General features: G+C 58.3%; 1 protein-coding gene across 3 annotated transcripts in view; it reads left to right on the plus strand.

The window, feature by feature from the left end:
- Window positions 1-13,548, plus strand: part of SOX13 (SRY-box transcription factor 13) — a 45,482-nt gene extending 31,934 nt beyond the window's left edge. For 2 of the 3 annotated variants that reach the window (XM_059413172.1, XM_059413171.1), the window contains 13 exons: window positions 850-1,048; window positions 2,198-2,309; window positions 2,595-2,681; window positions 3,866-4,038; window positions 4,421-4,489; window positions 4,917-5,031; window positions 7,493-7,578; window positions 7,822-7,984; window positions 8,361-8,470; window positions 8,638-8,734; window positions 9,054-9,197; window positions 10,126-10,342; window positions 10,968-13,548. In XM_059413172.1, coding sequence (XP_059269155.1) covers window positions 851-1,048; window positions 2,198-2,309; window positions 2,595-2,681; window positions 3,866-4,038; window positions 4,421-4,489; window positions 4,917-5,031; window positions 7,493-7,578; window positions 7,822-7,984; window positions 8,361-8,470; window positions 8,638-8,734; window positions 9,054-9,197; window positions 10,126-10,342; window positions 10,968-11,244 — 1,848 coding nt within the window. In that variant the 5' untranslated portion in view covers window position 850 and the 3' untranslated portion in view covers window positions 11,245-13,548. The remainder of the gene's footprint in view (window positions 1-849; window positions 1,049-2,197; window positions 2,310-2,594; window positions 2,682-3,865; window positions 4,039-4,420; window positions 4,490-4,916; window positions 5,032-7,492; window positions 7,579-7,821; window positions 7,985-8,360; window positions 8,471-8,637; window positions 8,735-9,053; window positions 9,198-10,125; window positions 10,343-10,967) is intronic. The other variant, XM_059413170.1, reaches the window with a different exon arrangement.

Consider the following 13,548-nt stretch of genomic DNA (forward strand, 5'->3'; position numbering starts at 1 on the left):
GTCTTGTCACTGTGACCTTGGAGCAAGTGCACTGGGTGGCCTCTGCTGCTTTGGCTGAGCCTGGCATGACCACCGGCATCGCTCCCCGGGATCCTTTGCTGAGCTATTCCTGGTGTGTGTGGGGGGTAGGGGGGTAGCACAGGGGAGGCAGTGATGGGAGCAGTGGGTGCAGAGGCTGCTTATGGGAGGCATTGCAGATGCCTACAGGGGCCCATGAGAGAGACTCTAAAGGAGAGACTCTGGCTAGAGAAAGGAAAGTATTTTTCTTCAAGCCTTACATCTCTAAGTTTGTTTATTTCCCCACTTTTGGTAGATATATGGATATAAAAATAGCTCACTTTTATCTTGAAAAAAGGGATAAATGTGTGTATGGGGTAGTTAACACTTGGATCCTCTTTTGTGGGGGGCAGTAGGGAGTGGTAGGGACTGAGGAAAACTGGCCTGTCCATGGAGGGCACCTGCTACTTAATTCCAGCCCATCGTCGCCCTAGACCAACTTCAAAAGCCATTCAAATCCAGATTATGAGATGTCTTGTGACTTAAAAAAAATTTTGTCAGCTAATTAACACACACACACAGTTTTCACTTTGGTGGGCTCAGAAACTGCCAGTTGATCATCTCTCCCCTCCTTTGGTGGACCATCCCGCCAACCAGCTCCAACAAGGCAACAGGCAGGGCCTGCTGAGGGCTGGGCCCGATTGACTGCAGACCGTCCTATTTAAGAAAAGCGCAGGACTGAAGACTCTTTACTGATTTTTTTCCACTGTGGGTTCCAAACGGAAGCTTGCGCTGGGCGAGGCTGGAGTGGCTGAGTCCACCATCGGTTTCCCTCTGCTCCTCCTCCCTCAGGATGTCCATGAGGAGCCCGGGCTCTGCCCAGCTGGCCCCGGATGGCGTTGGCACCATGGTGAACTGTACCGTCAAGTCGGAAGGGAAGAAGGAGCCCTGCCATGAGGCCCTCCAGGGCTCGGCCGCCGCAGCTGAACCTCAGCCGGGAGACCCAGCCCGGGCTCCCCAGGATGCTGTTGACTCCCAAGCTCCAGCCCAGGTGCCTGGCACTTTCCCTGGGGCTCCTGGGTCAGTGTCCCTGCCTTGCCTTTGAGCCCACACCCATGTGCCATCCCCAGCCTCTCCTTGAGGCAGGGTGGGCGCCCACTCCCCTAGCTGGGCAGACGGGAGGCAGAACATCTGTCGCGGGGGCAAGACTTCAGTGGGTGGGGAATGGCTGCTAAGTCAGGCCATCTGTCCCAGCGGTCTCGCCCTTGCTCCCCTGGTACTAACTGCTCACCCATGTGTGACCAGTCCCCACCTCTGAGGACTCATTGGAGAGACAGGATACATCTGCTCGAGGTTTACCTACCATATGATAGAAAATCAGCCTCATTACCTGAGCCTGAGATCAGCTGCCATTAAAGACCATCCAGTCCCCCATCCTTAAGATGAAAGCATTCTGAACTACATGAGCAGGGAGGGTTCTTGGAATCCTTAAAATTCCTGATTCTGTGCAAGAGCTATAAAAAGGGGGAATGTGTAATTAAAACCAAATGAATGAAAATGAGAATTTTAGGGCCCTGAGGAGGGATCCAGCCTGGAGGGGTCTGTGGGAGGAGTTGGGGGTCCAGGATAGTGCTGAGGAAGACTTCTTGGAGGAGTAGGGCCTCGAGGTGGGCCTTAAAGAACCGAGGGGACTCCGCCGAGCAGAGTTGGGGGTGGTGATGCCCTAAGGAGGGTGAGGTGGGGTCCCCGACCAGGCGCAGGTGTGGCTGTGTGCAAGGGAGTCATGAAGACGAGCTCGCTGGCCACTCGGACTGCAGCAGTGAGCCTCGTTCACGTGCATTTGCGTCCTTGATCCCGCAACAGCCCTGACAGGGGAGGTATTTATAGTTCTGTTTTCAGAAGAGGGAAGTAAGTCAGGTTCAGAGAAGTTCAGAGTCTCATGTGAGATCAAGCGCCTCGTGAGTCACTGAGCCAGGCCTGAAATCCTGATCTCTGGTCTGCAAACCTTTTCTGCCTTCACTATATGGGGCAAAGCCAGAGGGAGGGTTGGGAAGGTGGGGAGAGAGGGCCTGGCGGCGGGGGTGGGGGGGGGGGGGGTGGTGGTGGAGGAGAGGGAGTGCACGTCCCAAGGCTGCTCGGTTCCCCCTGCAGTCTGCCCCCTTCTCTTGAGGGTGACAGTGACATTCAGTGTGTGTTGTAGGACTGCAGCTCCCCTGAGAGCAATGGGTCCCCGGAACCCAAGAGACTGGGAGCTTCTGAGGCTCCCTCTGGAAGCCAGGAGAAGCTGGACTTCAACCAACATTTAAAAGAAGGTAGGATGTCTAGGGGCACCTAGGTGGCTTGGTCTGTGAAGCATCTGACTTTGGCTCGGGTCATGATCTCGGCGGGGTCTTAGAATTGAAGCCCTCAGGCTTCCTCCTCAGTAAGGAGTCTGCTGCTTCCTCTGCTGCTCCCCCCTGCTCGTGCTCTCTCTCTCTCTCTCAAATAAAATCTTGGGAGGGTGGGGAATAAAGCAGGGTAAGACAGCTGCCCTGGTTGGAGGCGGGCATGGGGGTGGTGCTGGGAATGCTGTTCTTCATCCCTTTCGTATCTTCTAGTCGTGCCAGCTATTGAGAAGCTACTGTCCAGTGACTGGAAGGAGAGGTTTCTGGGAAGGAGCTCTGTGGAAACCAAAGATGTCAAAGGTGAAGGCCCATGTGGGTAGACAGGGGAGGGTATCTAAACCCTTTCCCTCCTCCCAGCCTGGCCACGCAATCTGGGCCTATAGGGCTATTCGGGGGGGGGGGGGTCTCGGGGTCCCCTCCTGCCTGGCCTTGGGGGTCAGCACCATCCCTCCTCTGGGAACTGAGTATTCCATCTGGCCTCTCTGGCAGGCGAGGCCTGGTGGGAATCGTGGTCCTTGAGTATGGATTTGGACTCTTATAGGAACCCTTGTGACCCCCGGCAGGTCACTGCCACTTCCCGGATCAGATGAGCTGGACGTGCCCTTTCACTGCTAAAAATTAATTCTGGGCCACCAGGACCTCACTAAGTAAATCCAAGGGCTGCTGCTTGGTTCCTGAGCATGGCTACTTTCCCCAGTGTGGTCGGTCACAACCCCAGGGGAGTTTGAAGAGCGTACGGATGCCCAGACTCCACTCCACCTGCTGAATGAGAACTATAGGGGCTGGGGACCTGGGCATGTGTATTTGTCGAAGGTTCCCTGAGTGATTCTGAGGCGAGTGGTCCACAGCTTGGCCCGGTGGCATCCGTCATGAACTCAGCTGGAGGGCAGGAAGCAGTGGCCCTTACTGGGCAAGAACCATGTGCCAGATTCTGGACTAAGCCTTACCTTCATTATCCTAGCCCCACGGCACCCTTGTGAAGGGACCGTTCTTGTGCTCATCTGTAGATTAAAAAATCCAAAGCACAGAGAAGTCGGTTACTTGTCTAAGAGCCCCCAGACAGGATCAGTTCAAGTGGGAATTTGAACCCCGGGTTTCCGCGTGCCTCCTGCGTCTTATTCCAAGGCCTGAGTGGCAAGTCCCATTGGCCCCTCCTGTGGGATAGTTACCCACACTGATCCTGCGGCTTGGGGCACTCGGGAACCGCCAAGAAGTGATGCGAGACTGAGAAGTCCCACGGCCGGCATTTCCAGGGGCTGGAAGCAGTGGCTGTGGGTGGGAACCTTCTGGGGCAGGTGGTTGTCTGACTGCAAGCAAGCCCCCTCCAGAGCAAGGATCGTGTCTCCGTCCTCTGTCACTTAGCCCCTAACAGGGACCTGGGAAGCAATTGCCCAGTGAACCTCAGGTGTGTGGGAGGGCGCATGGGTGGGCAGATGGCCAGAAAAACAACATTTCTCACCAGTGGTTGTTTCCTCGTGGAGCAGGGACCCAGGAGAGCCTGGCCGAGAAGGAGCTCCAGCTCCTGGTCATGATCCACCAGCTGTCCACGCTGCGGGACCAGCTCCTGACGGCGCACTCCGAGCAGAAGAACATGGCCGCCATGCTGTTCGAGAAGCAGCAGCAGCAGATGGAGCTGGCCCGGCAGCAGCAGGAGCAGGTAGGTCCTGGGTGGTGTCTGGCTGGCTGGCTGGGGGAGGGGGAGGCTATCAGGGCCTGGAGGGAAGCACACTGGGGGCAACCCTGGCTAGTGCAGCCCGAGGCTGGGGGCAGGAGTCCCCTAGGAGTCCCAGAGCTGCCCTCTGGACCAGCCCTGTGGGGGCCCGGGGAGCAGAGGGGGCCGGCAGGGCTCTGTGTGAGGGCAGCTGGCTGCTTCCAGCCCCACCTCCCGCCGTGGCCTCTGAGGGAGGAGTGAGCTTGTGGAGAGGGGGAAGGCCTGTGAAGGGGGCTGCCTGCCGCCTGCCCTGTCCAGGGCACGGTACGTGCGGGGTTGCCGGGCGCCGGGCTGGGGCTGATGGCCCCCTGCTCTTTCCTGCTGTCAGATCGCCAAGCAGCAGCAGCAGTTGATTCAGCAGCAACATAAGATCAACCTCCTCCAGCAACAGATCCAGGTAAAGAAGGGGGTGGCCAGAGGGCGGGGAGGGGGGCGGTGATGCCAGCCTGGACATGCCAGGAACAGGGAGGGACGGGGCACAGATGAAGCGGAATCACTCAGACATGACCCTGAGGAGGGGGCTCATTTCTGCTCTGGCCCCGGACCCTCGTCACCTTCCTCTGTTCTAAGGGAGTGGCCGGACGATCTTCGTCCCCAGCTGGGGCTGAGCTGAGGGCGGGTAGCAGGAGAGGATATGGGGTCTGCTGGAGCCTTTGGAAGACTGGCCCTGTACCGGATCCCGGGCCTCCAGTGTCTGGGGTCTCTGTGCCTCCCACATCAGGGGTCCCCCTGCCGGCACCATGTGCCCCCCTAGCCCCCACGCCATGTCCTGGGCTGAGCTGTGTAGGCCCGCAGGGACTCACACAGGGTTTCTTCGCCCTCAGCAGGTCAACATGCCTTACGTCATGATCCCGGCCTTCCCCCCGAGCCACCAGCCCCTGCCTGTCACTCCCGAGTCCCAACTGGCCTTGCCTATTCAGCCCATCCCTTGCAAACCAGGTGAGTGGGGGTGGGGTGCGGTCACTAGCAGAGGCTGTCCTGAGGTTCGGGAAGGAGCCCAGGACCGCCGTCATGCATTCCTTTGCCATGTGGCCTTCCCGGGCTTCACTTTTGGATCTGTCTAGTGGAAGAAGAATCCCTTCTTTCTGAACTTCACTGAGAGAATGAAACACCGTAGCACTTCAACACTGAGAAGTACTTTGCAGACAGAAAGAAGCAAGTGTGGCCGGTCTGGGTGCAGTTTCCCCAACTCTGGTACCTTTACTGGACCAGAATAGTAACATCTCGGACATTCACTGAGGTGTCTGCATTTCCCAAACTCAGACTCTTTTTTTTTTTTTTTTTTTTTAAAGATTTGATATATTTGACAGATTACAAGTAGGCAGAGAGGCAGGCAGGGTCGGGAGCAGGAAGCAGACCCCCTGCTGAGCAGAGAGCCCGATGCGGGGCTCAATCCCAGAACCCTGAGATCATGACCTGAGCCAAAGGCAGAGGCTTTAACCCACTGAGCCATCCTGGTGGCCCCCTAACTCACTCTTGTCTCTCCCCAACCGTGCCCCTTCTGCCCCACCACCGAAATCCGGTGAACACTGAGCGCCAGCCACCTGTCAGACGCTGTGTTGTCCGGTGGCCATGGGGTGATCAGGGCGGACTTGGAGTTCCCGGAATATGCAGTCTGGGGAGGGAGGAAAGATGCTCGTAACCGGGCAGTCTGAGGAGGTCAGAAATGAACTGGGGCCTTCAAACTAGGTTTGAAGCTGGGAGCTGAGGGTCGAGGGCAGTCTGAGGCGGAGACCCTGGAGTCTGAGGCCCAAAGCTGGCCAGGGTTGGAGTTGAGGGGAGCACGTGATGGGGTGGTCATGGAACAGGCTGGCGAGGAAATTTTTTGTAGAACCAGATATGCTTGAACGATTGAATAGAGGGTGTGTTGTCACACCAACTGTGGGTGACGGGGAGCAGAGAGGGACGGGGGGTACCATCTGGAGCATGAACCATTGTGGGGGGGCTGCTCAGGAAGTTCTAGGGACAGCTGGACAGCCTGCACTCGGGCGGAGGTGGTCGGACAGAGACACAGGGTATTCGTAGGCCATGATTATGGATTCCTTGCGAAAGGTGACAGGGCAGGGATATTGCCCATAGTTGCCCCAGGAGTCGAGTCCCTCGGGTCCACCCTCCCTGTTCTGTGTGCGAGACCAGGCCAGTGAGTTCCTGTGGTCCTGCCACCAAGGCCTGTGGACTATGGGCACAGTTCGCCGGTAGCTGACTCTGCTGTTGCTTCATTCTACACCAGGCATGCCTGGAGGGTGGGGACACAGAGGACTGAAAAAGTTAGGCCCTGTCTTTCAGGAAGCTTCCAGCCGGGAAGGTAGGGAGACTAGGAAGGGGGAGCAGGCCAGCAGCATGGAACCCTGTTTGTAACTCCAGAGGACTAGAGCTGCCAGAGTGAGGAGGGCACGGCCTGGGGGCATTGGGGTGCACCTGTCCCCGGGCTTTCTGGACAAGGGAGGCAGGAAGTAAGCTGTGGAAGTCCTCAGTTGGCCAGACTGCCACCTGCTTTGTTGGTTCCAGAATCCTAGTAAGCAGAGGGCCCTTCTCCAAACCCAGTGTGGAGTGCCTTTCCCAAGCTCACGAGCCCTACATGGCCCAGGTCCGCAAACCCCCAAGGTTGCCCATCCTGGGCCAGTCTCCTTTCCCCCAACTTGGCTTTCAGCCCGCTGCTCCCCTCTGCCTGGCCGCCTGCAGCCACTAGCCCCAAGGAGCCTGCTCCGGCCATCCCGCTGGAACCCAGTTCTCTGGCATGCTACCCATGCGGGCCGTATCCTCACCGGCCTTGGGCTTAGTGATTTGTGTACACAGCTCCGCTCTCCACCAGAATGGTCCGCTCCTTGACACGGGGCTGGGTTGAGGGCGAGTGAGGTGGGCCCAGTAGGATGAAGAGTTTGGAGGCTGCGTAAAGGGGAAAGGATGGGCTGTGGCGTCTTGAGGACCCAGATTCCCGGGTCTGTGTTCCCATTTCTGAGCTATGTGGGCAACCCGTCTTTTGTCTTCCCATCTCTGTTTCTCTGCACACTGGGGTGCTGGGCCGAGCGCCTGTTGTACGCCCCACGCCAGGGATTACCATGAGCCACTGCGGGAGACGGGCTAACATGGGGAGCGGCATTTGTACCCCAAACATAGTGGGTACGGAACACAAGTACTCGTAGAGCGAGCACTGGTTTATACCCGTCCTCTGTCACCACTGGGTTGGAACCTGAGATTCTGTGGGTTGGGAAGGGCAGGGCAGCCAGGGATGAGGGCATGGGAGGCCTTCGGCACTCTGGGGCTGGGGAGAGACTTGTCTGGAAGCAAACTGGGCCGGCTGCGAGCCTCTGTCCCCTTGATACCACTGGGACCTCGTCAAGCAGGCCGTCTGCTGTTCTGTGCTCATCCAGGACTTTTCTCCTTGCCGCCTTTTCCATAGTGGATTACCCCCTGCCGCTGCTGCACACGCCCCCTGCCCCCGTGGTGAAGAGGCCTGGGGCCATGGCTGCCCACCACCCCCTGCAGGTACTGTCCCCTCCACCTTGCTCCTGGCCTGGGGCAGCCTCCCTTGCGTGGGATGGCTGGGGCTGCCTCCCTAGGGGGTGGGGGGGCCCTCCTCTGTCCTTGCTGTCCTTGTTCACCTGTTCTGCCATCTGCTTGTCTGTCCCCGGTATGCTGGTCTGTTTCACTGTGACCACGTGTCCCCTCTGTCCCTCTGGATCTCCGTTAGTGTCTTTCTCAGCCTCTGATCTCTGGGGTCTCCCTCAGGAACCCTCCCAGCCCCTGAACCTCACGGCCAAACCCAAGGCCCCCGAGCTGCCCAGTGCCTCCAGCTCCCCCAGCCTGAAGATGAACAATTGTGGACCCCGCCCCCCGAGCCATGGGGCCCCCACACGGGACCTGCAGGCCAGCCCGCCCAGCCTGCCACTGGGTAAGCTTTCTGCCAGGAGGGCATCCTTTGGCCCTGGGCATGTCCTTCCCTTCTCTGGGTTATAGTTTCTGGAAAATGGGTTAGACCTGCCTTTGTTTCCACACTTAGCATCTCAGAAGCTCCCCTGCTTACTGGCCCTCCACCAGATCTGACCGGGCATCCCCACATCAGGGATCCAGGCCACTGAATTGCACAATTTCAGGGAAAGCGGTTCTCTAGTCTTTGGCACACTGTGCAACAGCCAACGTAAACAGTGCCCCCTTGGAGATGTGCGGTGTAGGGGGCAAGAGGGGACCCCGAACCAGGTGAATAACTTGCAGGAGTAGCTTGGTGTGGACAGGGTTTACCCCCTCTGCTGCCCTTTGTCCTCCCATAGGCTTCCTCGGTGAAGGGGATGCTGTCACCAAAGCCATTCAGGACGCTCGGCAGCTGCTGCATGGCCACAGTGGGGCGTTAGAGAGTTCTCCCAATGCTCCCTTCCGGAAGGTATGGCCCCCCACTCCCCTGCACCAGGGCTTAGGGATCTGACAATAGACTTCGGCTGGGGCAGAAGACCCAAGTCTGAGGCCACCAGAGGAGGGGTGAGTGAGGAAGGCAGTGGGGTGATGCAGAGGGCAGTGGAGTGATGTGCCGATTTCCTCTGTCAACCCCAGGACCTCATCAGCCTGGACACGTCCCCGGCCAAAGAGCGGCTGGAGGAGAGTTGCGTGCACCCCCTCGAAGAAGCCATGTTGGGCTGCGACATGGATGGTGAGGGCCTCAGGCGACGGGCTGGTGTGGAGGAGGGCTCTCCTCTGATTCCCACAGGGCCCAGGGAGGGTCAGGTTGTCTCTGTCCCTGATGCCTTTTCTCCCATAGTCTGTCTCTGGAGTCCCCTTGTGTGTCTGTCCCTTCTCAGTCCCCAGTTTCTGGCTGGGCCTCTGATGAGGTCTTCTGCTGGTGTCCATGGTGGCTGTGGGCGCCCCACCATCGCCCCCTAGTGATAAAGTTGGAGATAACTGCCGGCCTGGGAGGCCTCCTTACCCTAGAGGAGCTGCCCTGCTTGGCTGACTTCAGCCCTGTCCCCTAGGCTCCCGCCACTTTCCCGAGTCCCGCAACAGCAGCCACATCAAGAGGCCCATGAACGCCTTCATGGTGTGGGCCAAGGATGAGCGAAGGAAGATCCTCCAAGCCTTCCCAGACATGCACAACTCTAGCATCAGCAAGATCCTTGGTAAGGGGCAGCGAGTGGGGTGTCAGGGGGCTCCAGGAGACCGTGGTCTCCTTGCTGGGTGACAGTCCCCATCGCCCTGACTTTCAGAGGAGTCTGGAGTCACAGGGGTCAGGCAGGATGTTTAGAGGCTAGGTCCTGGGGTCTTGTATCGTTGTAGGGCTCTGCACCTAAGTAGTAGGGTGTGTGTGTATATGTGTGTGTGTACGTGTGTGTGCACGCACATGTGTAGATACACATTTTTAAACACCTGGTCTCTCCCTAATCTGTTATGCTTGCCCAGGCCCTTGGATCTCTGGCTCTGGCAGGAAACAGGAAGGACTGGTGTTTCTGGGCTATCATTAGAAAGGTCTTTTAATTTTATATAATAATTTTTACAAAAAGTTTTAATTAAACTCTCGAGAGTCAGATGCTCTCCTGACTGAGCCAGCCACTGCCCCAGGAGAAAGCTTTTTTAAAAATTCTAGGTCCTGACTGGAGGTCAGGGAGGGATGGAGGGCAGGTGGGGCTAGAAGTTGGTCGTTGTCTTCAAGACAGAGGCCCCCACGTCTTATCAACCAAGACAGTTGACAAGGTGTTTTGCCTTAAGCATGGGGCTGGGGGACTGTCTGTTATTGGTGGCCTGGTGTTGGCTGTTTTGTTTATGCAAATCATGCAGACCAGAGGCCTCCCAGAAGTTGCTGGGTGGTTGGAGACATGGGTGTTGGGTGTATAGACACCAGTACATGTGCCAGCTTCATTCATTCATTCATTCGCTCCTCGGACTCCGAGGAGCACCCGTGTTGGGCCGGGTTCTTGCTAAATGCTGGTGCATAGATTCCCTTGTGGTCTCACTTGGGGACCCACGTCTCGGGGGGCCCCTGCAGGGGCTGGGGAGGGTGGGCGGAGCCCCGCACTGATGCCCCCCCCCCCCCCCGGCGGGCTGGGCCAGGCTCCCGCTGGAAGTCCATGACCAACCAGGAGAAGCAGCCGTACTACGAGGAGCAGGCAAGGCTGAGCCGCCAGCACCTGGAAAAGTACCCCGACTACAAGTACAAGCCGCGGCCCAAGCGCACGTGTATCGTGGAGGGCAAGAGGCTCCGGGTGGGCGAGTACAAGGCCTTGATGAGGACGCGGCGCCAGGACGCCCGCCAGAGCTACGTGACTCCGTGAGTCCCACGTCCCTGCGCTGCGAGGGCTGGTGTGGGGCTCCGGGGTGCTGTCTCTTGGCCTGGAACGCCCGTGTGGGGGGGGGCGTTGTATGTGGGTCTCCCTGCGTCCACCCCCCCCCCCCCATGGGGCTGCAGGGGTGTAGGAGATAGGTTTGTGCCTGGCTGGGGGGGGATGGCCATGTGTACCTGGAGGAAAATGTGCATGTGAATCACAAGCTCCATGAAAAAATTCAGGGCTCCTAAAAACAAAGGTGATCCGGTACAGGGAGTGCCTGACTTGACAGAAGCAAGTACCTTCATGGAGTCTTGCAACTGGAAACACAACTCCCCCTCCACCCTCACCCCACGCCGGGGCATTTAAGTTTAACTTCCAAATGCTGGATTTGTACGTGATTCCCTGGGAGTATCCGGGGAGCACGCTCAGGCCCTGAGACCGCAGGTGTGTGCTGGTCTGTGGCTGACTGTGAACATGACTGTGGGGAGGCCAGCCCTGGGGGTGAGAGAGAGCTGAAAGCACGGTGGTGGGGAGGGAGGGCATGCCCCAAAGTGGCTCAGGTGGTGGGGGCTGTTAGGGGGTGCAAAGTGAGGGTCCCTTGAAACGTGCCTCTTCTCTGCCCTGTAGCCCCCAGGCCGGCCAGCTGCAGATGAGCTCCCCCGACGTCCTGTACCCGCGGGTGGCAGGTGTGCCCCTGGCTCAGCCCCTGGTGGAGCACTACGTGCCCCGGAGCCTGGACCCCAACATGCCTGTCATCGTCAACACCTGCAGCCTCAGGGAGGAGGGTGAGGCCACGGAAGACAGGCACTCGGTGGCGGAGGGCGAGCTGTACCGGTACAGCGAGGACGAGGACTCGGAGGGCGAGGAGAAGAGCGACGGGGAGCTGGTGGTGCTCACAGACTGATCTAGCGGGATGGATGGGCCGGGCCTCCTCCCCCCGGGAAGACCTGGCCCTCAGCCCATGGGTGCAGCCAGCCGGCCTGGACTCTGTTGGTACTTGGACTTGGGCCTGTCGGGGAGAGGGGCGCAGCTGTGCACTTGTAGATAGCCTCCTGGGGGGGAATGCCCTCCCCACCACCCCTGCGGCCGTGCCCAAGGAGCTGCTGGCCTTGCTGGGCAGGACCTGTAGGGTGCTCTGGGGCTGAGGGCCTCGTCCGGCGGGGCTCATGTCCGGTGGGGCTCATGGCCAGCGGGCACTGTAGTACGCTCCCCTCCTGCGGGTCTCCTCACTCCAGGGGTGTGGCAGCTCCAGACCTGTCCCCCTGGGACCACATGCTTTGTTTCCATTCTCGTCCTGGCTGGACCAGCCCCTGTAGGACCAACACCCTCTTCCATCCCACACCCTGCCCCCCTTCTCAGATCGCTCCTCTATCCCAGGATCACTTTGTACTCCGTGCAAAAAGGTCTGGCTGTCCTTCGCTGTCTTGATCTTCTGCCAAGCCTGTGGTGCCTCTGGCTGCTGTGTTGATGCGGGCGCGTGTATGTGTAGGGTTGCGCACACGCGTGTTTCCATCTGTTCACTTATTGCACAAGGGATTTACTGAGCGCCTGCTCCGTGCCAGGCACCGTTGCTAGGTTCCTGTGGGTGTGTCTCTCGATGCCACTCTTGCTTCTCTGGGGGCCTCTCCGTGCTTCACTGTCCCCAAATTGCTACCTCTTTGTCAGTCTGGGTGTCTCAGGTTGTGTGTGTCCTGTGTGTGTTTCTGTCCTCGTTTCTCTGCAGGGCTGTGCTTTTCTCCCTTTCTTGGGGTCTGCCTCTGCCCTTTTGGACACTGCTGGTCAGCCCCAGGGCCCACCAGCCGCCCTGACCTCCCCCTGCCTTTCCCTTCATTCCCTCCCTGCCTCTCCTCTGCTGGCTGGTTCCCACAGAGCCATTTTTAGCTCCGAGCAACATGGGAATGTGCTCAGCCTCCAAGGGGGTCTTAGTGCCCCAGTCCCTGGTCCCAGCCTGAGTGCTGGGAGTTAAGGATAGGAGGATTGATGCCCCCGCCCCCTTCCTGACAGTTGATGGAAGCCCTGGAGAACCAGGGCTGCTCCTCATGGCAGCGGGTGAGTGGGCAGTGGGAGGGGGCTCCCCATTCTCGGTCTGGTGAGGGGAAGACTGCCCCTCCCACCTGCCCCTCCTGGCTCCTTTCCCCTCCCTCACTCACTGGGGAAGTTGCCTCAGCTCCTGCTCACAGGGACAAGTTGTGTCCCTAAGAAGAACCCCACTGGCACCTGACTCCAAAGATCCAGAACAGCCCTTGGGTCAGGGTGGGAAGGGAACCCCAAGGTTCCATCGAAGCAGTTGTGGTGTCTGTGCCAATCCCCTCCCCCAGTCACTTTCTCTTCCTCCCCCCCCTTCCCTTCCGCCCAACTTCTCTCCAGGCTGTTTCTTTTTTTATGACTGTAAACATAGATAGTGCTTTATTTTGTTAATAATAAGATAATGATGAGTAACTTAACCAGCACCTTTCTCCTGTTTACACTTGGGGAATTTTTTTGTTTTCTGTTGGCATAATAAAGACAGACCATTTCAGAATCTGGTCCTTGTGAGTGGGGGACCTGGGAGGCTGGCCTGGAGCCACGAGTCCTAACTGGCGCTAGCCCAGGCACCACTGCCCCCTTGTGGCAGCTCCCCAGAACTTCGGGTGTGGGTTCTGGGAACCAACCTCTGAGCCCAGGGAAGCCCAGGCCAAGCCTTTGGAGGGACAGAGGCCACCCAGAGAGCAGCCTGCACCCCGAAGAAGACACTGCCCCTGCCTCCAGGAGGTAAGCTAGACCTCCCCACACATTGGTCTACCCCGGTCCTAAGAAGGTAAGGCAGCAGGGAGAGCACCGTAAGCAGTCAGGAGGCCACTTCTGGCCTTGTGGCCTGGGCTGGTGTCAGGTCTCCCGTCTGGGCTTCATCTGTGGTTAAGCCTTAGCTGTAGTCCTTACCTCCTTTTGGAGAAGGAGCCCCATGAAAACCTAATGAAAGTGGTGGACCCTCCTCCCAGGAAAGGGCTCCCATGGATGCCCCAGTCCCATTTAGGAGCCCTCCAGGATACTGAGTAATGAAGCAGGGGCGCCAGTGATGTGCTTCAGGGCGCTGTGACCTTTGTTTTGAATGAGGCTTTCAAACACGTAAGGCACTGAGAAGTAACAGCCCATTAGACTTAAAAGGGCTGATGACAAACCAAAACTTCCAAAATGCTTAACCACCATCAATAAAAAGACCAACTCTTTA

Source organism: Mustela nigripes, chromosome 10 (genome assembly GCF_022355385.1).
Source record: "Mustela nigripes isolate SB6536 chromosome 10, MUSNIG.SB6536, whole genome shotgun sequence".
Lineage (NCBI taxonomy): Eukaryota > Metazoa > Chordata > Mammalia > Carnivora > Mustelidae > Mustela > Mustela nigripes.